Below are 21,871 nucleotides of genomic sequence, written 5' to 3' on the forward strand. Positions count from 1 at the left end.
TGACAAGATGAACTAATTTATGTGCTCTGCTATCAGTGTTTAAGATGGAGACAACATGTTCTTTCACGAATCTTTTGCTAGTGCCATTTTTTTTTTTAAAGGTTTACGCGCATTAATTAATTTATCTTACATTTTATGTTTCAAACGTGTAAAGTGAACTACATATGGTAGATGTAAAAATTATTACAATATATTTACATATTTTAAAAAACAGAACAGGGGGAAAAATGTGAACCACGCATGAACTTTATCCTGAAATGCTCCCTTACTGACTGAAGTGTAGAGTGTGGAGAAGTGCTACAAAAAGAAAAAGATTTAGAAGGTGTGTGCGTGTGTGTGAGAACATGTAGAAATCACAGAGAACTGGGTTTGATGTGCTATGTAGGAATATAAACAATCACATTTTTGGAAACAAACATTTTTGGAGTATATTTATAACAAGAAATTGTATCTTGCTATCTGTTTATTTTGGTCTCTTATAATGAAAACTTCTTACAAGCACATTTTGTTTGTTTTAGTTGCTCATAAAAAAGAGATTTTATTTCAGCGCATCAGTACCACCAATGTTTCTGCTCTTAATAGTGAACTGTATTTAGCTCTACTAGGAAAAGGTAAATAGAATTTTACTTTAATATTAGTGGTTTGATTATAATAATCATTGAACAGTGGTTGGTCAGAGCATTTCAATAAACCGTTCCTCTTGTAGAAACGTTTTTTAATGCATATCCCATGCTGACTTTCATATTTTTTTATTTAGTATCATGGCGGTTTATATCAAAATGTCATTTTTTCTCTCCTTAGGTTCACTGGGAGTTGTTACTTCACTCCCTTTTACAATGGGAAGTCCTGATAGCTGAAAATTTCACCAGTTTCTGGTTCATCACGGCTGGCTGATGACACCTCAACTCCATACAATTCCAGTATTTGTTTCTAACTCTTCACTCATCTGCACAATCCTATACTATGGCCAGCAAGAGGAAATCCACCGTTCCCTGTATGATTCCATCAAAAAGCAAGCACATGCGGGAGGACATCATACTAGGATGCTTACCTGAGCTCCTGCCCACAATACCCGAAGACAGCATCCTTAGTATCTCTTCAAAAGAAGAGGATACACAACGATTCCATGATCTCTCGAAAAACGAACCGAAGACTTCATGCTGGGAAAGGGGAACATATAGCTGCCCTCTGTGCTGCTTTGAGTCCAGAGACTTGAACCTGTTTCTTCACCATATGGACAACTGTCACATGGACTTTCATGCTCAACCAAACTTCTACTGCCTGCATTGCAAGGTTTCAGCTGTGAAGTTTGAAGGCCTCGCTTTACATAACGCAAAATCACATCCTGAACTCCATTCACCACACAAGAGAGTATCCTTGCAGGTTACCAAACGAGATGGGGCTATCACAGTGGAGCAAACCCTGTTTACAGAAGAGGATTTAAGTGAGTCCGGAATATCCATTACCAAGACACCCATAATGAAAATGACCAAAGGGGGGCACAAAAAAATTGTCGTCTCCCATACTGTTGAGGTACACCGGGCTGAGCCTAGCAGTGACAAGCCCGCAACTGTAACCAATGGCACTTCAGTAAGGACCTTACCCCTGACAACATCACCACATATCATCGGTGGAATTAGTGCCTCTCCTGTCCATAAAATCCCCAACACACTTGGGATACCAGGGATGCATAACCGTGGTCCTCTATGGAACTCTAATCCGTCATCGCCTGATTCGAACACTGATCTCCCAAAGGTCATGATCCCTCTAAGTAGCATCCCCACCTATGATCCAGCCATGGATTTAAGCAGTTTTCTTAAGACGTCTTTTGGTAAGTTCCCTTACCCTACCAAAGCAGAGCTCTGTTACTTGACGGTGGTCTCTGGCTTCCCAGAGGAGCAGATCAAGCTCTGGTTCACGGCCCAAAGGCTGAAGCAAGGGATCAGCTGGTCTCCTGAGGAGATTGAGGACACGCGTAGAAAGATGTTCAACACTGTATTCCAAGCCACACCGAAAACATCACGCAACCAGATGCATTACCCCATTTCCCAACACTGTGTTTCTGTCCAGGCCAACTCTTTGAGTTCTAACTATATACCACAGATACCAAAGGGAAGTGTAATGGGTTGGAAAGGAGGGGTCATAGTCAGCCAGCCTAGTGTGACCCAGGCCACATCCCTTAAGCAGCAGCAGCACCCAGTGGTCCAAACACCGCAGGTAAAAATCCATCATGCTGTCATCACTAAGGAAACTGGAAATGAATTATCTTGTCGGACAGCTGAGAACTGCAACATTGTAGGCAGAGGAGGCAGTGTTAGCAATCATGGACACACTGGAAAAGGTGAGACTGGCTGCAGCTCGTCCATCAAGACTGGCGTTAGCTGCTTGCCTGGCGTTCCCAAGAGTCAAAACAGCAGTTACAGTGAGGGCAGCATTATGACTCTGACGAACATAGTCAGGAAAATTGACTGTCATATCAATGACAGGAACGCAAATTGCACCAGCAAATCTAACATCAGTCCAACTTCCATTTATGGCCAACAGAAGGCATTCAGTAACGCGAAGGAAAACAGCAACAGCAGCTTTGCCACCACCAGCAAATATAACAACGGAAGCACTTATAAAAGCACCAGCCACAGTACTATTTGCACTAAAAGGGAGGGAAACATCTTAGACCACACCAGCAAAAGCAACGCTGACACTAGTGTCATTTGTAGCAGCAGCAACATACAAGCTGCAGAATTTATACCACCCCTTACCCATAGCCTGGTCCCACAGCCTGGAAGTCTCATGGATCCATCCCTTGGAAAGGGCAAGGTATTACCTGAGCAACCAGTGACTTTGAAGCAAAGCTTTATCCATAACTCATTCCCAGAACAAAAGCAGTTTCTTGCACCCCAAGGTCAACCATACCATGTACGTACTTTGACAGACTCCCAGTCTGCTGTGGGGGGATCATTTAGTAACATGCCCCAGAGCTCCCTTCAGTCTAACCCTACAGCAAGTTCATGTCTTCAGGAGGAAACAAGTCAACACTCCTCTCCATCCCTTTCTGCTCCTCAGGAGCAACATTCTCCAAAAACCCTGCTGGGAGCACCTCAGGTCCAGTCCACAGACTTTACTGCCGTCCACTACAAGGAACATGACCCCAAGCACTTACCTGCCTTAGACAAAGACTGTAAGCAATCACATTTTGATAGAGAAAGATTGCACAGAAACATAGTGCAAAAAGAAAACAAAGGAAGGGTTTCTGAACAGCACAGCGGAATTACAAATACATTTTACAAGACTGACAAGAACGAGCATAGCAACCTAATTAACACACTACATACCTTCACAAACGATAACACTAACAAAGCTAAACAAGGCATGCCACTATTACGACAATACATACAGGAAGTGGACCAATGGGAAAGCAACAGTGACTACCATGAAGAGCCGAATGTGAGCCCTATGAAGATAAACGTAATAGCGTTGAACAAAGAAGAGAGTTTGTACAAGACCAACAGCAAGCAGCTAATCAGCAAGCCGTTGGAGAAACTGATCAATGATGGTGGTTCCAGCCATAAAAACCAGTCTTCAGAATGGCACGAAAGCTACCAGCATGTACCGGTGGAGGCTGAGGAGCATATATCTGATATAGGTAACACTGAACCACATCAACCAGATAACCTTGTGGGGCTTGAAACAGAGCAAGTTAAACACGATCTACGCCCGGAGCGGAAAATTATTTTTCAGAGTCTAGACTCTGAAGCTCCTGTGCTGCCGATAAAGAAAAAATCAAAGGAGGCTGAGATGGATTTAGACAAACCAACTACAGGAGAACAAGACTACTGGGAGATAAAAGATGAGGAGCATCAGCAACCAATGGGCAACCAGAGTTTGAGGGGGCATCAAGCGCAAGACAGTCAATCAAGGTAATGGCTGCAGACCATTGATGGACCATTGATCAGGTTATTTGAGAAAAATAAAAACAGCTAATTTTAAGCGTCTTCCCAAGAGACGCATTGTAGTTTTTCTAGCAACTGACTTGTTGAGTCTTCCACTGCTGTCTACTACTCTTGGATTGTCACATCAGATAACAGTGTTCAAGGTAATCAAAGTAGCGCAAATTTTAAAATTAGTTTAATTGGAAAACGTGAATTAAATTATGTGCATATTAACAACATTTGGCCTTTTGATCAACTTATTTTTGATACAGTATTTTGAATTAGTCACTGCCACACGCACATGATTATGTGCTTTATTTAAAAGGCTATTTTTGGCGTTAGTGAAGGCAGAGCTAATGAATTATAGATTTACTCAAAGTGTGTCTTAACGTGAATAAATGATGAAAATTGTGTGTAGCAAAGTGCTGGACTCTCGGATCTCTTGTGGAGTTCATGGTGTGATGCTGTTCGTTGTGTTTGGGCTGGTCTTACACATCTTTTTCTCCCCAACAGGGACTGTCTGAGAGGAGAGCTTCTGAAAGTTTAAGGACTTCACTCCGCGAGGCGAAGAGGCCGAGGATCCCATATTCATCCTGAACATTACATTTCTTGTTTTCTTTCAATATGACAGCCGATGAGATTGTAACACATTTGTGATGGTCAGTGGACTTGAGTTTTCAGAAGGTGGCCCAATCCAGAGAGTAGCCACTACAAATGTAGGTCTGATTTGATTTAGGTAAATTCTGTGTAGGAAACTATGATGTATATGCTTGAAACTGCACTATTGAGGGTGTACTGGACGTTAGGAATGTCAGTTAGATATTGTGATACTTTGTAATATGTCAGATAATCAGCACTTCTGCAATGCCTTGGGTTTTATGATAATCGTTGGGATATTCCAACCCGTTTTCCCTTCATGTCCAAATCAAATAAGTTCTCCATGGCTTATTTTTTCACACAACATTGAGCAGTTAGCGACAAATCATGCACTATAACTCGCTTTAGTGGTGTCTGTCTGCACACACAACAAATTGGCCAGACATTGCCTTAAACGTCACCTTTCTATTTCTATGACTGGCTGCACAAACAAGCTTTTCAGCAACTGTGTTGATGTGTGTATAAATTGGGGATTTGAAATCCCAACAGAACTGCTGCTATATCTTCGGAGGTGTTTTTTTTTTTTTATAAGCATTAACAAGACTATTATATGTGAAAAGCTTAAAAAAAAAAGAAAGAAAAAAAAGAAATGTTAATTTATGGTGGAGAAAGTTTTAAAACAGTGTGCTTACAATCCGAGGGGTATTACAGTTCTCACAGACAGTCAGATCAAGTGCTCTGCTAACTGGATATTCCCTGTGTTTGAGTTGGGCTACGATATATAAATATATATAGTATATATATATATATATACACACACACACACACACACATTATGCATCATTTATATGCTGCTAAGTTCAGACCATCCAAAGTGAATAACAGGTGCTTTTCATCCCTCATTATTTGCATTTGTATCCGATGTGGTTTCTCTTTTAAAAGTTAACACATAAAGATACTATCTGGACTTACAGTATTACCTTCCCATCAGTTCTCATTGTGCAGGTCTGTCTAAAAGAACACAGTGCACTGGAGTGTTATCCTTTCTACACATTACAAATCTTTTGGTAATAAATGGAGAATGTCAAATTTAAGAACTGGCGTCTTGAATGCATTTCATGCCATTGAAAGACACAACAACTTGGCCGAGAGCAATTCTAAAGAAACTTCCAACAGCAGATGCACATTTGCTTGGATTTACGTTAATTGCAGCTAAAATGATGCACATGCAAACGGACAACACAGTCACATAAATAAAGAGGGAGCAGGAGAAGAAAACCATCTTGAGGGAATAAATGATTAGAATACCTTCCTGAGCGCAAGAGTCACAGAGAGGTCCCGGGTGCACTTTTCAAAAGGAATGAAACCTTGCCTAAGACTACAGCTTGGCTAATACATCATACAGGCCATTCTTCCAAGACAAACAGGCAGGGTCTTTTTACGCTCCCCCTCTGAGTTCTTCCTGAGGCCTGTTCTCAAAGCAAGACTCGGTGCTCGTTTCACACGGTTCTGGGAACACAGGAAGTTCTTCAACCCATACCGAGTACAACGCATCTTAAAGCATCAAGTTTTTGCAAAAATCTCACCCATTGTGGCACGTGGAAGACGAAATAAGACATTTGGATTTGGCTTCAAAAACACAACATACAGGTTAAGTTGTAGGGTTTTATTTTTAAATAACCTACAATTGAGCAAAAGAAGAAAAGAAAAAAAAAAGAAAAATCAGAGGTTATGGCATGAGCTCGGTAAGTTGGAAAAGGTTACATGGCTGCCACTGACAAAAATTCTTTCCAGACTGGAGTGGAAAAAAACAAAATGAAGATTGTTAAAGTCCATATTAAAACAAGTCTATCCTTAAACCTTGATACAATTACAAAAAAATAAAAAATAAACTGCTTAAAAATTATAACACAGACTTTGTTTTTGGCAATGTTGATTTCCCTCTCATACCCTTCAGAAATAAAAACCCTTTTGCCATACCCTGAAATAATACATCCTAATAGTGATATTTTCAAGTAACAGATACAGGAGTTTCTTTTTTCTTTTCTTTTTTTTTTTTAATCTTATGGAAACAGTCATTACACATTAAGTTAAATCCAGATGGAGACTCAAAGCCATGAAGACACAATCTGTAGGATACTGGAGACAAAAAGAGGGGCACAAAAAAAGAAATTGGTTCACATTTACACTGGAAACAAAACCCTGATATATATATATGCTGTAACAAAAACGAAATTCACATTCTGCATGTTTAAGGAAATATAGTTGAAGCTGTAGTCCCCTGCAGCTCATCCAAGCATCCTACTTTGTGGTCTGGACATAGTTTACACAAGAACTCCAGTTTAAAAGTGAACAGTTCATGTAACACTCACTCAAACACACAGCTTTTCATGGTCATATTTCCCATAAAATATCACACCTGGTGTACACATTTCTTCTCCTAAAAAGGCGTATGGGTGTACTTTAAGCAATTCTTTGATTTTTGTTTTAATCTTCTATTAAAATATAGAATTCATTATTAATACAGGAGGGCTAAAAATACAGCAAAACTAAAAATGAAACGATCCACAAAGCAAGTCGTAGTTGAATACAGTAGCTGTAGGACCATGTAAGTTCATAGCTTTCAGACATCCTTGGGCCCCTTTTTCCAGAGATGGGAGGGGAGTGAGACAGTAAAAGTGTTCAAAAGGTCAAGCCACTGATTCTCCAGTTCCTGGCTTAAAGACCATGCAACCTCACGCACAGGCCGTCCATACTTCATTCTTAAAAGACCGACCCAATAAAACCTACAAGATTACAGGTCATAGCCTAAAAAAAATAAAAATCAGTCACCCAAATCATGACATTCAGGCCTCCTCGACACTATGCTTGCTTCACATCTTTTCCCTTGCCAGGTTCATAACCTGCTGGAAATCACTTAGACTAAAAGTATCTATTAAAAATTAAAATTAAAAAAAATAAAATAAAAGATGGGGTGGAGGGAGAAGTAAAATTGCAAAGAGGGTTTAAAATTCATAGTCTTTCTCAGCCATGTCGATAGCCCAGGCAAATTTCTCACGCTGAGTTTTGTTGTAGATCTTCTCTATCGGGACGCCAAACTTCTTGCACCTGGAGGAGGAAAGAATAAAAAGGAATAAGACGCCGAAACAGACAAGGGGCATCTTACTGCACAACATATGGAAGCGCGTTCTCACCAGGCTACTGAGATACGTGGGTCCAGGTAGTTGAGCTTGGAGGTACCCAGGGCGATCTGCTTGTTCTCCTCCCGGTCGGTGGCCTGTACCTCCAGCTTCATCAGCTGCTCCTCGATCCTCTGCACGGCTTTCTTCTTGGACTCCACGGCCCTGGGTTGCCAAAACAACCAACATTAAAGCAGCATACAATCACATACGAACGCACAATGAGCGTCTAAGGGGCCAAATTCAGTTGGGCGCCCCTTCAAGCAAATATTTTGACACTCACTTCTTGGATTTCTCATCTCTGCGTACTTTGGCGTCAGCCTTGGCACTCTTCAGTTCTCTTTTAGCATCGGCAAGCTGTTCCTTCTTTGCATCAATCTGGTTTTAATGAACAAGTGAATGCATGAAAGGCAAACATTTAGATGGTCCAACAGACCCTGCACTAACAAAAAAATACCAGCATAAAGACAATGAGGACAAGGTCACAAATGTCTCATACCTTTGTCTGAAGATTTAGCATGGACTTCTCAAACGTCTTGGGTGGTGCCCTCTGGTGGTTACACAAGATGGCTACTGCTCGGTTAGCACGATTGTAGGAAAGGATCTTTGCAGGAACATTGTCTTCAGCTGAACAAATACACTTAGGGTCACATACTGTACATATCAAGACCGGGTCTGTTAACTCAATCCTCTTTACATATGGTGAACGGTACTTACAGGTTGTGAGTTCATTCAGCTGCTGCTGTAGTGTGATGGAGGCGTTGTAAGTACGGAACACTTTAGCCGTAAGTCCATCCATCAGCTCCTGAAGATGCTTGTTCAAAATGGAGGTCTGCAAGAGAGGGGTCATTTTACATTCATGTTACATAAGCTGAATGCCTTAAATTAAGACAAAATAAGTATTCCAAGCAACAAATAACAGACTGGTGAAAGGGATGGCTTACATTGAGACGGTCGAAGAGGTCATCCTCCGGCTCCTTGTCCTCCATGAACAGCTGAAGATTTTTGAAAACCTGTAAGATTTTAAATAGGATTTTACACAAAAGGCAGAACCGACACATCTGTGCTAATCAATAGCACTCAGATGAAGATTTTTCATTTGTACACCAGTAATTTGATTTATACAGTGCCTTTCACAAACCCAAGGACATTTGCAATGTGTAACAACAAAAGACCATAACCAAAAACAATCAGAAAGAGAAATAAAAACAAAAAAGCAAAAACTGGCATGAATTGATGACTGTAGAGAAGCAAGAAACTGAGTAACGACATGCCAATTAATTTGAGTTTTGAAAATATGGGAACACGAAACTTCACGTGGCACAATCAAAACTTACAGTTAATAACTTGGCAACAAAGGTCCTGACTGCATACAACAGCATAACAATAAATCAATTCTATTGAATATTGTGGTGCTAGACCGTGACGAGCTTTAAAAACTGTAAATAGGACTTGATTACATGCAATTAGTAACCTGTGAGGTTGCTGAAGACATTTTTGGTGTAAGGACATGGGCTGCAGAGTTTCGGATATATTAGCTCTGTTCCAAAACCTAATGAGATGCCTCAGGCAGCATCCTAACCGAAAAGGAACCTCATAAGTGACTGATTTGGAACGCTCCATTTCAGCAATCTGTGCAACACGCAAGAGCGCTGTGGACCGCTGTGTAAGCTTTTCAATATTGAATTAAGTATTTATAAATCCACATTTAGTTTTCCTTGTCCACCATCTTGGGGAAACTCAACTTTTTGCAATAACTTACAAGATTTACCTAATCTGAAAAATACATGCGATACTGCCTTATAATTCAACTAAAATGAGCCTTCAGAGGTGTGCTTATGACACCTTAAAATATCATCTCTGTAGGGGGTGTGTGGGGGGGGAACAATACAACTTACCCTCTTCTCTACGGGGACTTTGTTGTAGTATCTAATGGAGTCTTTACCAAGGAAGTCGAACTCCACCACATACTCCTGGCCGTCCATCTCTTGATGGAGAGTTAGATGCTCCACTCTAAGTGAGCAGCAGCCCACTGTGTCAGCCGTCTCTCCTTCCTCCTTTTCATTACCTGCTCTTAGAGCCAGCTACACCAGAGAAAAATAGAGATGCATAACACCGTTCTGCTTTTCAACTTCTGCTTTAGCTCAAAAAGATACTATAATCATCACAGTAAACGTACGCCCATTGAAAGAGAGAGAGGAAAAAAAAAAAGATTTTAACTGAACCAAATGCTTTAAGTGCTTTTAAAGAGTAATTCTGAATTAACCTATTCATCACAAGCTTTCAGGGTCATGGGCTTGACGCGAAGGATGTTACATTGATCTAAGCAATGCAAACCTTGTCAATGAAGTAAAGAGCAACAGCGCGCTGTCTGATCCTCATCTCTTTTGATTTCCAGTCCTCACGGTATTGCGCACGGATCCGATCCACACATTTTTTCAACCGACGGGCCGTTTCATATTTCTGCCAATCCTTCTCTCCCTGCAAGAAACAACACACGGGATACACCAATATTAAAATTATGGCCAAAACCAATAATTTTCATGTTATGGCAAAAACTGAAATGGCTAATATCTATGCTACAGTCTATGTAAAGTCAGTTTAACCAATAAATCTTCAAAGGCAAAAATGGTACCAATGTACAACACAGTTCAAAAGTTTGGTGTCAGCAAGATTTTAAAGATAAAAAAAACCTAGTATTTTATTCAGCAAGGATGCATTAAATTGCGTCAGATTTTTACAAAAGAGTTCTTTCTATTCAACAACAACAGAAAATCCTAAAAGGTCCCACATTATATTAAGTGGCCTTAACTACTATGTACTTACATGAAAAGAAATAAGTACAATGTACTTATTGTATTGCAAAACACTATCGGATAAGGTTAGGGACAGGTTTGGTGGTATGGGTAGGTTTAAGGGTGGGTTAAGGTGTAAGGGATGGGTCAACAATGTAATTATAAATGTAATTACATGCAGGTATTTTTGTTAAATACAAGTACACTAAATCAGTACTTTGAAAACCCAAATTCTATTTCAACAGCACGCCTACAGCCATGTGCTAATTTTTACCTTGATCCTTGAACTGGGGTTCAACATGATGTATTTGATAGAGCCTTGGATATTCTCAGTCCAGGACACCAGCCACGTCACCTTGTTGTCATGACGCACCTCCTTCCACTTTGTCCCAGGTGGTGGTTTAGGATGCTTTGAATCCCTACAATGAGAAGCACGTGATTATAAACATGTTTTCCACCAAACAGGCTGATGTTGGACTGTGATGAGCACTCCTTACTTGCTGCAGTTAATGATAATGTCCTCAGGACGGATACGGCGCTTCAGCATGCCCATTTTCGGATGGTCACCTCTGCCACGGAACAAGCCTGGAGGCTCAATACGGAAGTTAGCAATGCGCTCTTTGTGATTGTCCATGACACAGAAGCCATACTCCTGCAGCATGCGCTCATTCTCCTCTTTAATTTTCTTGAGGGAGGGGGGGGGAATATAAGTGAGTGTTATACTTAATTTATTTTTAAAAATAGTTTAAAAATGATAAAAAGCCATTTTTGGTATTTAGAGGTTGACTCGTACTTGTTTCTCTTCTTTAGTCATGGCCTTCCTGGCTTCAGATTGAGCTTTGAAATATTCACTCATTTCAGAGAAGTCACACTTGTTCAGATCTGAGATTTTGGATTTCTCTTCAGACGTCATTTCCTAAAGGGACAAGATCGTGCAAGATCAATAAAAGTCACTAGCAATTATTTAAAAAGCAAGGGGGAAAGATGACATCGGCAACATTACCTTCCTCCAATCTTTGAAGAAGTTTTTCCGAAAAATATCCTTAGTGGTGTACTCATGGTCCAACATTTTTGCGAAGAAGGTGGCCACTTCCTCTGCACCCGGGCTGAGTTTCATGTGTTTTCCTGGTGACGGACCATAAAATATCATAAAAGCAGTTTGAGAATCCATCTTTTTATCAGAACTCTTCAAAGTTATTACAGCCTTAACATCTGAATGTAGTAAAGCCAGTTATAGAAGATAAAGGCCAACATCCAGAATAAAGATCTTTGAGTTTGGTTGGAAAAATCTACATCGTCTTTAAAAGACTAATGGAATAAAACACAGACAGGGCATGTGTTCAACATAACAGAGGTGTTTAAAACATCTGAAGTTTACACAACCTAACACCTGCTTCTCCGACGGTTTTGATGGCAGTTCAATCAGAGCAACCCCTGAATAGGATGATCTACCAACCTTGTGAACTGCCACTGAATCATTAAAGGACGTACCGTCATAATAGAACTTGACATTGCTGGGAATAGGCTCATATGGTGGCGCAAATACAGGTCCTTTGTGTTCCAAAAACTTCCATTTCACTCCATCTGTGTATCTCTCTTCCTCCCACCTAAATGGTATGAAATAGCACAGAGATGGAAGGATGTAAACCAACATCCCAACACAAGCAACCAAAACGGCTCTGCAAAGTGCCGGAACAAGGACATTTGTGATCTGCACCATATCCCCGAATAAATCAGAAGACGAGTCGTCAGCCTACAATTACTCGACCATCAGAGGATGTGAGACTAACCATTTCCACTTCTCTTCTGGCTCTTTTTTTCCTTTTTTCTTGCCATCTGTGGCAGCTTCTCCTTTCTTGTCTTTTGTTTTCTTTTTGGGCTTAATGTCCTATGGCAAATCAAAAGATCCACATTAATTATGTTTAAAGACGATTCTTGTAAAGTGTAACCTGGAGAGATAAGCTTCATCCACTAACCTCGTCTTCCTGTTTCCGTTTCTTTGCCTTCTTTTCGCTTTCCTCGGTTTTAATTTTTTTGGGCTTAAACTCGGCACTGCAGAAAACAAAAACATTAAGATGTCTGGTATTTTCACATCTTTCAGTTACCATATAACGGGTTCTATTTGCTCTAATGCTTCACATTTTAAACAAAGATTAGCGAATCAATGTGCTTTCGTGACTAAAGAAGATTGGAAAGTTCTTATAAATGTCACATGCGAGTTCAAGATGGCCTGCGAATGCAATGTCACTTACTCGTCATCATCACGCTCTCTCTTCAGAGACTTCTCGTGTTTAGGAGAGTGGTAGAAGTCATCATTCTCAGGTTCAGACTTGATGAAAGGGCTGTGTGAAGGATAAGACAAGCATTATTCATTTTCTTGCTCATCTGATCAAAACTGAGAACCCCTTTAAATTGTCTCAAGATAAATTCATGCTTCTAATTATGTGATTACAACCATGCAGTTGATCTTAAAGGATCATATAAGGAAATGAAATTTTCCTTGATTTTGAGATAAACAATTCACTGTAGAATGAAAACATACTGTAACTCTCAGAACTCAAACCCCCTCAGTACAAAACAAGCAACTATTGAAAGAAGTTGGACTGATGACTTCAGAAATCCAAAGCATTAACATCTGAGCTCAATTTACATAATCGCACCCATTTAGTGTTTAGAGGAAGTATAGATACCATTATACCAAACAACAGAAGATTAAGAGTAAAAAGGTGTAGGAAGTACACTAATATTGTGGGGTTTGTAAATAAACTAAATGATTCCCAACATTGGAAAATGAAGTGTACTTGTAGTAATTTCAGTATGATTCTAATTCGGGTTGCTGATTATTCTACATATACCCCCCCTCCCCTCAATTTCATAAACTGTCATGTCATTTATTAAAAAAAAAAAAAGAAAAGAAAAAGTTATGACTCCTTTATAATAAACACGTCAGTGCTACTCATGGCATTCATATCTTATAGCTGCGTCATTCACCGTCACATTTAGGGTTCTTACTCACCTTTCAAATCCATTCTCTTTCTCTTTTTTGGGCTTGCCATCGAAAGACTTTTGAGGAAGGAAATTTTTAAAAAAAGAAGAAAAAAAGAAAGAAAAAAAATCATCACATACACACAACAGAAAGAGGTCAGTAACAGTACTCAATACTGTGTGAATCACAAAAGACTATTTACAACTCCTCCAGAGCCGGAGGATTTAGCTCAGATAAAACTGTTGCAATGTGAAAGTAACAGAGGACTCTGCCCACCCTTTCCTCCTTTTTCTTCTCTTTGTGTTTGTCCTTCTGCTTGTCTGAGGATCCATCTTTGAGCTTCAGCCTCTCTTTATCTTTATCTCGGTGCTTTTTATCCGAGGAGTCCCTGTGTTCGCTGCCAAAATGCAATAAAACATGCAGTGATCTAATTGCCACAATGGTCTGGTCCATCAACAAAATCAGCTCCAAATAGATGATAGTGTTTACAAAGGAAGTTGCAGTAAAGCCAACATTCCTTCCAGTGGTCTGAACACTGAAGGCCACGCCCTGCTTATCAAACACACCCCGTAAACGGCAAACTGGGCTATGAAGCGCCTATATATCTACAGTAGGAGTGAATAACAGTGACGTCATACCTGTTGCTGTACTTTGATTTCTCACGTTCTTTGTCTTTCTTGTGGTCCTTGTGTTTGTGTTCTTTGTCCTTGTATTTATCTTTGTGTTTGTGAGAATCTGCCAACAAAGAAATTAAAGATTAAGTAGCACATTCAAAAGGCAACGAACACCTGGCAACAAAAGTATGTCCCTGGAACAGGAAAGACAGATTCAAAAGCACAGCTAACTGGGGGTTAGAAAGTGTACAAAAGAAGTCAAACAGACCTCCACATTGAAATTGTTTTACTGCTATAGGTATTCACAAAAACTAGGCAAAGAATAAGACAGTAGTTCATCTGGAAACATTATGGCGGCTCATTTTGCTCACACCTGGATGAGAAATCCATTTCAGAGTGACCTGCACAAGCCTGCCAAACGCTGAAGACCATTTACAGACAACTGGTTTGAAATAAGTAAGGCATGACACATTTCGGGTTGTCCTCGCCCGACCTACTGCAGACACATTAGTCACACCTTGTAGATTTTGGCACTTTACCTCTTGACGTGAAGTGTCCAGTTTTCACTCTCAGCTATGTATGGTGTTTATAGAGGCCCCATTCTTTGCAGACTGTTTACTCTGACAGAACTATTGCTTTAGGAAATGTGTAGGTTGGTAGGCCGGATTGGGTTACAAGAGGGCCAGGCATATTCTACTGACACTGTAGCGGACAGTGAGAAAGCTGGAGGTGTTTTGTAACAGGCCTCCCAAAAGGGGAAAGCGAAATGATCTCTCTTTCTGTCGCGAGGACCAAAAGAACGAACGGGAATTGTACGAGGCTTCGAAATCCAAACGAACTCAAATGTCATCCTTTAAGAGCACAGATAAACAATGAACCTCATGTTACAGTAGGATGCATTCAAGCATTAAGAGGGACAGGAGTGCTCGGTTAGGACATGAAATCAAATCCTTTATCTTCCACAGTACGCATGAGCGCATTACCAAACGAAACAAACCTCTCAATATGCATCCTTACCTGAACTCCTGTACAGGCATACATTCGTCAATATGCATGGGGTTACCTTTTAGCCTTCATTTAAAAAACAAAAAAAAACAAACAAAAAAAAAAAAAATACATTGAAATGCAAAAATAAAATCCTCACTATGGGCCAGCCATTCACCATGTTCATTTTGCCCTTCAGCAAAACACATGCACATCTGGGACTGTGGAAAACTTATTTGTGAACTATACCCTCTAGTGGACAAGTTCATTGTCAGCAGAACTGTTACATGCTGAAGCTTCATAACAAAAAGCAAACCCAAAATAATGAAGTCTGAGTCTGTATGACTGAAATAAGCCTTTCGACTAAAAAGAACATACTGAGGTAATCAAACTAAAGAAAAGCTTCATGTACTAAAAGTACTTCCAAACACAATTATATTTCAAAGTACATGCTAACTTTAAACAAAAACAGTCTCTACATACTTTTGAAGACTGCTAGCCCAACACGCATTCCGTCATATCTAATTTGAAAAAAATGCCATGATAACATTTATATTACATAGTTTCTGGTACACATTAGCCATGCAAATGTGGTAAAGCATGGGAAGACCATGCTGAACATGCAAAATAAAGCAATTTTACACAAACCATGTCATTGTTTATTAAATACATTGTCTAAATGTATGTGCCAGGCCTGAGCATGGATTTACGTTTGTTTATGTTCAAAACCCTGTTAAGCACTTGGTGGATGTTCAGTGGAATGGCATGGTGTAAACATGCAGCTCGTGCATCAGCACAGCCATGGGTTAAGCATCCTAGCTGCTCTTATGAAGGGAAGCAAAAATGACTACCTGAAGCATCATGCCCATTCAAAGTAAGGATGGTGTGGATTTTAAATGTAACCAAAAAAAAATTAAAAAATAAAAAATTTATGAGATGACCTACATAATTACTGTAGTTAAAAATAAATTTAAAAAAAGTGTCAAAACATTGTGACAAATCATTTAGCCTACCTCGCTGAAGAAAAATAAATAAATAAATATATAGATATATATCTATCTATCTAACAGGCTCGTTTGAACACAAATTACAGCAAAAGGAAAATGCATGATCACTGCCTATTATGTTCAGCTGCAGTTTTGCGTAGTTTAAAAAAAAAATACATAATTTAATAAATTATTATTACATTACTATAATTATTTTAAATTAAAATGTAAAAAGTGTCAGAAACATCAATAATGCCCTACAAAAGTCAAGTGCATAACATCCGTCTTATTACCACCTAAGTGTTTGTGTGTCAGAAATGTTAATAAAATAATTTATGGAGTTTACATGCATGTTCATGTATAATAAACTAACTGTTTACAATTGGCACCTAAATAATGCATTGCATAAAACAAAAAGAAACGTGTCTGGGGCTGTGGGATTGCTTGTCATGGCATCTTAAAAGTTTTGCCAAAACTGTACAAAAATGGGGAATAACCTCACTGATCTTTTGGAGGTTAAAAAAAACCTACTGTCATTATAAAAGTAATGTTATTTGGAATACCTTTGGTTAACCATGTTTTAAACCTACATGACCAAACTGATCTCACCAATGACACTTGTGAGAAATCAGGTATAGGTCTAATGAAATCCCACAGCACAGGCTCATTTAAGTTTATTAAGTCTTCTTGTAATTGTTCATCGAGGCAGGTTATGTTAGAGTATGGCTCATAAGAAAAGATGAGTTTTAAAGATGCCAGATTCTTAGATAAGTGCAGTTACTGATTTGATTAGTAAACGTGCATTTTTCAGCACATCTCATCGAATAAAGGTGTTTTTGAGGTTGAGGGTTTATTTTCGTAAAGTGGATCCGGAACAGGTCACGCACGTTTCTCAATCCTTCGCCTCCATAATCACGTCGATGTGCACTTAACGTTCACTACACTCAGACCGCTAGACAGAGAAAAAGAAAATGGCGCAGAGACTAAGTCCTCAACCCCCAAACCCTCACTTTCACAAGCCTCGTTAGACCGTTTTTCTAACTCTACAAACGATCAAGCTACACTAACTGACAAATAATCTCTTTCTCTTTCAAAATCGCCCTTTTTCGTCGATTTTAAAGCAATATAAATACGATTTTTGAGGCCTCAATGTGAACAATAGACGCTTGTCAGTGAGCGAGAGGGGACTTAGTCTCTGGGACGCCATTTCTGTCCTTAAAACTAACTGGTCGTCAAGCAAGCTCCTGAGCGATCACGTTAGATGTGTAAAACGTACATTTGAATTTAATCATAATGTGGTGATTAGACAAGTCCAACTCACCATTATGTCTGGATCCCGAGTCGATCTGCGGAAAAACAGTGGTGTATAAGTTAATGTTAAATCGTGCCGTGTCAATAGGCTGCTAACTTTCAACTTGATGCTAGTCGGAGTGTTAGCGCTCAAGCTAACAAGCCTGTTCATAAAACAGCGTTTAAATACCACCGCTGCGGAGGACAGGGGACTATATAAAGTTTTAATTCACAAAATGACGTATTTATTAGGAAACATTAATGTAAGAAAAGCGCCAATGGACAGCAAGGGCTGAAAATATTAAATTATTACATTCAAAGCCGACTTCTAGTGCCTGTTAGCTTAGCAAGCTGGGGGGAAACTGCCGCTGCGGATGGAATTTAAACAGCCGAGCTAGTGACTACAAACCATCAAGAAAGAAAAAAAATATCTGACAACGTTAAATCACAAACACTTTACCTGGGAATCGTTGTGGGAATGGCCCCCACTCATTTCTATGGGTCTTATTTTTAAAATAACACAGTTAAAAGCCTGTTAAAGTAAAATGCCGGCGAGGAGCTGTAGGCAGAATGAAGAAAGACACAGTTGTGTAACAGACCAAGCCCGAAATTCAAAGCACTGCGCATGTCAGACGCGTTTAAAAGGATAAAAAGGCGTTTTTCCTGCCCTGGCTCCGCCCACACCGCGTGCCCGCACAGCACCGCTCTGTGACGTCGCCCTAATTTACTATGGGGGTTAAAGCCACGTGGTACCAGCGAAGAGAGGCTTGCTGAAAGAGTTATGAAAATTAATATTATCATCATCAATAATAATTAAAAATGATAATAATACATTTATAACATTTGACTTGATAAACAAAATCCTAGCTACAAAGCCTTTTGTCACATGGCTAGGTATTATTTACTTTTTATACAGTAGAATAATACAAAAAGGCTTTAGGAGGAAGACTTTTAAACATGGTTGATTTGTTTAAAAAACTGAGTCATCCTCAAGATTACTTGCAGCTACAAAGATATGTTCATACACTGAGTGATGAGTTTTCCTATTTAGAAGTGGAGCTGCCATGTGTTTCTTATCATTTTAACTATTTTAACTAGATTTACTATTAGAACCATTTGCTTCAATGCCTTTGTTATGGCTGAATCCCTAACGGTATTTTGTGTGTGAACTCACTAACACGTACAATGCTCTGCTTCTCAGTGGGCATAGTTATCTTAAACTTGCAGTAGGCCTATCTCTGGCCAGACAACAGATGTACAAAGGCGGAAATTGTTTTGCAATCACGTGTTATGTATGATCTTTGTGTCTTTAACAACTACCATAATAAATCTATAACCTTAATATGATTAACAGTTTACAATTTAAAGGTCAATGACAAGGAACTGCCACAGGATTCTGCTAAATAACTGGACCTAACAACAAACTACTCTGGTCTGTACATTAATCTTTATTTATTTACTTTTATTTAGACATAAACCAATTACTGTGTGCATATCTACACTCATATAAGAATGGCCAATGAGTAAAATAATATTTCCTGGTTTATGTTTTAGAAACACTAAATTAATTTTACAATAATATAATATAATATAATATAACATAACATAATATAAAGAGTTTGTTTCAGTTGTTTACCAAATTGTTAATTCATTAAAAAGAACCCATTCAACAGAACCATTGTTTGAGAATCACCTCAAAGTTTAGAACGTTCAATCTTTGTAAAATTAGTTATTGAAGAGTCAATGTTGTGAAGTTTCCATTAGAGGGCACCAACGCCATACTTCTTTCTCCTCAGCCAGGCCTCACTGTAATACTCCTATTTTTCTACCTCATAAGCCCCCCCATTTTATTAATTCCTAATATTTTCAACTTCATCTGTAACAGTTTTTTTTAGATGATTTGTTTCTGTAGACTGTAGTCATAAAACCAAAGTATAACATACAAATATGACCAAAAGAGTGAAAGAGCAGTAAGAAACTCTGAAATCAACTACGAATTAAATGAAGATTTATCAAGACAGACAAATGAAATTGGTGCAGCATAATTTTTAATACTAATATAAGCATCCTACAACTTTTCAATGCAAATAAAGTATACTAATCAGCACAAATAAACAATAAACCATGTAATCAAAAATAATACTGAACATACTAAACTATCAAAATAAATTACATTGTTGCTTGTGTATAAATGTATATCTCTACCTGATAAAATGTCTTAAGATACATCTAGGAGCCCTTTTACATATAAATACACTTCCATTAGAAGTCATAGAAGAACAGTTTGCTGAAGAACGGAATGTCTAAGCAAAACAAGTATACAGTAATTCATGTGTCAGCTCTGTTGATGTAATGAGACAAGAGATATAGTAAGGACACACAGTAGTCCAAAGATATCAGAAATGTCTCTGCTCACTCTGTTCTCTGATACAGACACATGTATGAATCGCACAGCAGTCTGCGCACCATCTCACTGCTCTGACTCACATCTGCTGTGGATATCTCCTCTTCAGACTGTGAAAGGAAGTCTCCAACCTCAGGACAGGACCTGATCACGGGAACGTTGTAGCCATTGTTATCATCACCTAAGGATAACAATAAGATAGTGATTTTAGTGATAAACAGCATTGTATCTGGTTATAGAATCAATAATGGTTGGATTTTAAATAAAGGTTTGTGAAACCAAATGACATAAATATATAGAATACATATAAACATGATTTAACATTTGACATACCACATCGGTCAGCCATGCTGTCAAAGAAGATCCAGGACCGTGGGTTAGGCCCATATTTGACAAAAGATACATAATGGCTGGTGTCTATACAGAGGACTGCAAACAGTTGCATCTGGTTTCTCTGTATAGGTGCATCTTCTGGAAGATGATCTGGAACTGTAAGTTTGAGAGGAGTGTGTTCCTTTCGGGAGGGATGAATGTGAACCTGCAGAAAGAGTAGAAATAGAATGCATATGCATAAAAAAAAAATGCATTGTATCACAGAAATGTAGAAATACAAAGTGCGTAAAAAGATTTTCGTTTTAGGTGCACTACCTGTGTGTTGCAGGTGCTGCAATACTGCTTCATTTTGCCTGGTTGGAGCTTATGGTCCATCAGGCACTGGACACACTCATATTCAGCAAGATGACCACACAGAAAACATTCCCGGGGAGCTGCCAGAGAAAACAGGAGAAGCATGAAAGATATTGCATCTGAAACTGTCCAATATCTGCATCCACAAAACAAATGTTATCAGGAGCAGATTTCATTTAGAAGTATGCTTGTTAAACTCACAACAATGCAAGATGTCTGTGATGTCCAGCTCTGTTGAGGGAATGATTTTAGGGAACATCTTGAACTTCTTTCCAAACCGTGGCATCTGAACTATAAGGCAAGATGGAATCTAAAATAAAACAAGGTTTGGTTAATCTCTACGAGGTAGGAAACTATGGGGTATGCAAAACTAATTTACAGTAAACTATACGAAATTAACAAACCTCTTCAAACTTCAGATCGCTTGACACGAAGGACATCTCAAGCAGCTGTTGAACCGAAGGCACAGCTCGCACCTGATTCTTCTCTACAATGATCTGATGTGTATAGGCACCCTGGGCCAAGTCTCCACATGACCTAAAAAAAACACATACAGGTGTTAAGATCAGTTTAAGCTTGTTTCCGCAGAACGCACACAGTTCAAAAGTTTTGGGTCAGAAACATTATTTTTAAGTCTCTTATGTTCACCAAGGCTGCGATATTGTGAAATATTATTACTTTTTAAAATAGCAATTTCTTTTTGAATATATTTTAAAATGTTATTTATTTCTGTGACCACAAAGCTCAATTTTCAGCAGCCATTACTCCAGTCTTCAGTGTTACATGATCCTTCAGAAATCATTCTAATATGCTGATTTGGTGTATTATAATATAATATAATATAATATAATCAGTGCAATTGAAACAAACCTGATTTTGAGCAATGGCTCTATATGCAAAACATGCTTTAGTAGTAGGGTGATGAACTCCTCTGGATCTGACGGAAATAGCAGGAAAAATGTTTTAGAGATCAGGGTAACATTAGCTCTAAGCCACAGATTAAAACCTGCAGCTCAGCATCAAGAAGTAAATGGCCGCTATGGGATAACAAATAATACCTTTCTCCTCTGTAGCAAAAGATTTGCAGCCCAGCTGTTTGCGAAACTTCATCACACTCTCTGCTGGAACAAAGCCTGTTCTGTAGAGAGAGGCAGAGATCATATGAAATGAATTGTGAGTACCCTGATGACTATAAACACACATACCCATATGAAGCGTGTTCCGGCTGTGCATTAGCTTTGTTGTGTGACTTTCTTATGTGTTAAGAGCCTTTACCTGCGTAAACGGTTCACAATGTCCCATCTTAAAATGTGTGAAATGCCTTCCTCGCTATCTGCTGATCTGCTAAACATTCTGTTGAAAGCTATGGATGACGTGAAGAGACTGTAAAAGCAGAGAAAAAAGAAAATGCATCAACATG

General features: G+C 39.0%; 3 protein-coding genes across 5 annotated transcripts in view; 1 reads left to right on the top strand and 2 right to left on the bottom strand.

Moving 5' to 3' along the window:
• zhx3a (zinc fingers and homeoboxes 3a) overlaps window positions 1-6,034 on the top strand; it is a 41,079-nt gene extending 35,045 nt beyond the window's left edge. For both annotated transcript variants that reach the window (XM_058792214.1, XM_058792213.1), the window contains exons 2-3: window positions 802-3,917; window positions 4,443-6,034. In XM_058792214.1, coding sequence (XP_058648197.1) covers window positions 964-3,917; window positions 4,443-4,476 — 2,988 coding nt within the window. In that variant the 5' untranslated portion in view covers window positions 802-963 and the 3' untranslated portion in view covers window positions 4,477-6,034. The remainder of the gene's footprint in view (window positions 1-801; window positions 3,918-4,442) is intronic.
• Window positions 6,035-6,177: 143 nt separating this feature from the next.
• On the bottom strand, window positions 6,178-17,988 carry top1a (DNA topoisomerase Ia). The gene is made up of 21 exons (XM_058792216.1): window positions 17,821-17,988; window positions 17,392-17,416; window positions 14,125-14,221; window positions 13,763-13,883; window positions 13,517-13,563; window positions 12,753-12,842; window positions 12,477-12,552; window positions 12,291-12,388; window positions 11,992-12,107; window positions 11,504-11,625; window positions 11,294-11,416; window positions 10,998-11,185; window positions 10,775-10,919; window positions 10,043-10,186; window positions 9,604-9,789; window positions 8,650-8,718; window positions 8,423-8,537; window positions 8,205-8,332; window positions 7,989-8,083; window positions 7,721-7,870; window positions 6,178-7,634 (listed from the first exon to the last, which is right to left on the bottom strand). Exons 1-21 carry the CDS (start codon window positions 17,851-17,853, stop codon window positions 7,532-7,534), a joined length of 2,271 nt encoding a protein of 756 aa, XP_058648199.1. The 5' UTR covers window positions 17,854-17,988; the 3' UTR covers window positions 6,178-7,531.
• Window positions 17,989-19,391: 1,403 nt separating this feature from the next.
• Window positions 19,392-21,871, bottom strand: part of LOC131548989 (ubiquitin carboxyl-terminal hydrolase CYLD-like) — a 36,652-nt gene continuing 34,172 nt past the window's right edge. For both annotated transcript variants that reach the window (XM_058790668.1, XM_058790669.1), the window contains 8 exons: window positions 21,727-21,834; window positions 21,510-21,589; window positions 21,322-21,388; window positions 20,856-20,988; window positions 20,653-20,761; window positions 20,413-20,531; window positions 20,098-20,302; window positions 19,392-19,945 (listed from right to left, as the gene is read on the bottom strand). In XM_058790668.1, coding sequence (XP_058646651.1) covers window positions 19,773-19,945; window positions 20,098-20,302; window positions 20,413-20,531; window positions 20,653-20,761; window positions 20,856-20,988; window positions 21,322-21,388; window positions 21,510-21,589; window positions 21,727-21,834 — 994 coding nt within the window. In that variant the 3' untranslated portion in view covers window positions 19,392-19,772. The remainder of the gene's footprint in view (window positions 19,946-20,097; window positions 20,303-20,412; window positions 20,532-20,652; window positions 20,762-20,855; window positions 20,989-21,321; window positions 21,389-21,509; window positions 21,590-21,726; window positions 21,835-21,871) is intronic.

The sequence above is a fragment of the Onychostoma macrolepis genome, chromosome 11 (genome assembly GCF_012432095.1).
Source record: "Onychostoma macrolepis isolate SWU-2019 chromosome 11, ASM1243209v1, whole genome shotgun sequence".
NCBI lineage: Eukaryota > Metazoa > Chordata > Actinopteri > Cypriniformes > Cyprinidae > Onychostoma > Onychostoma macrolepis.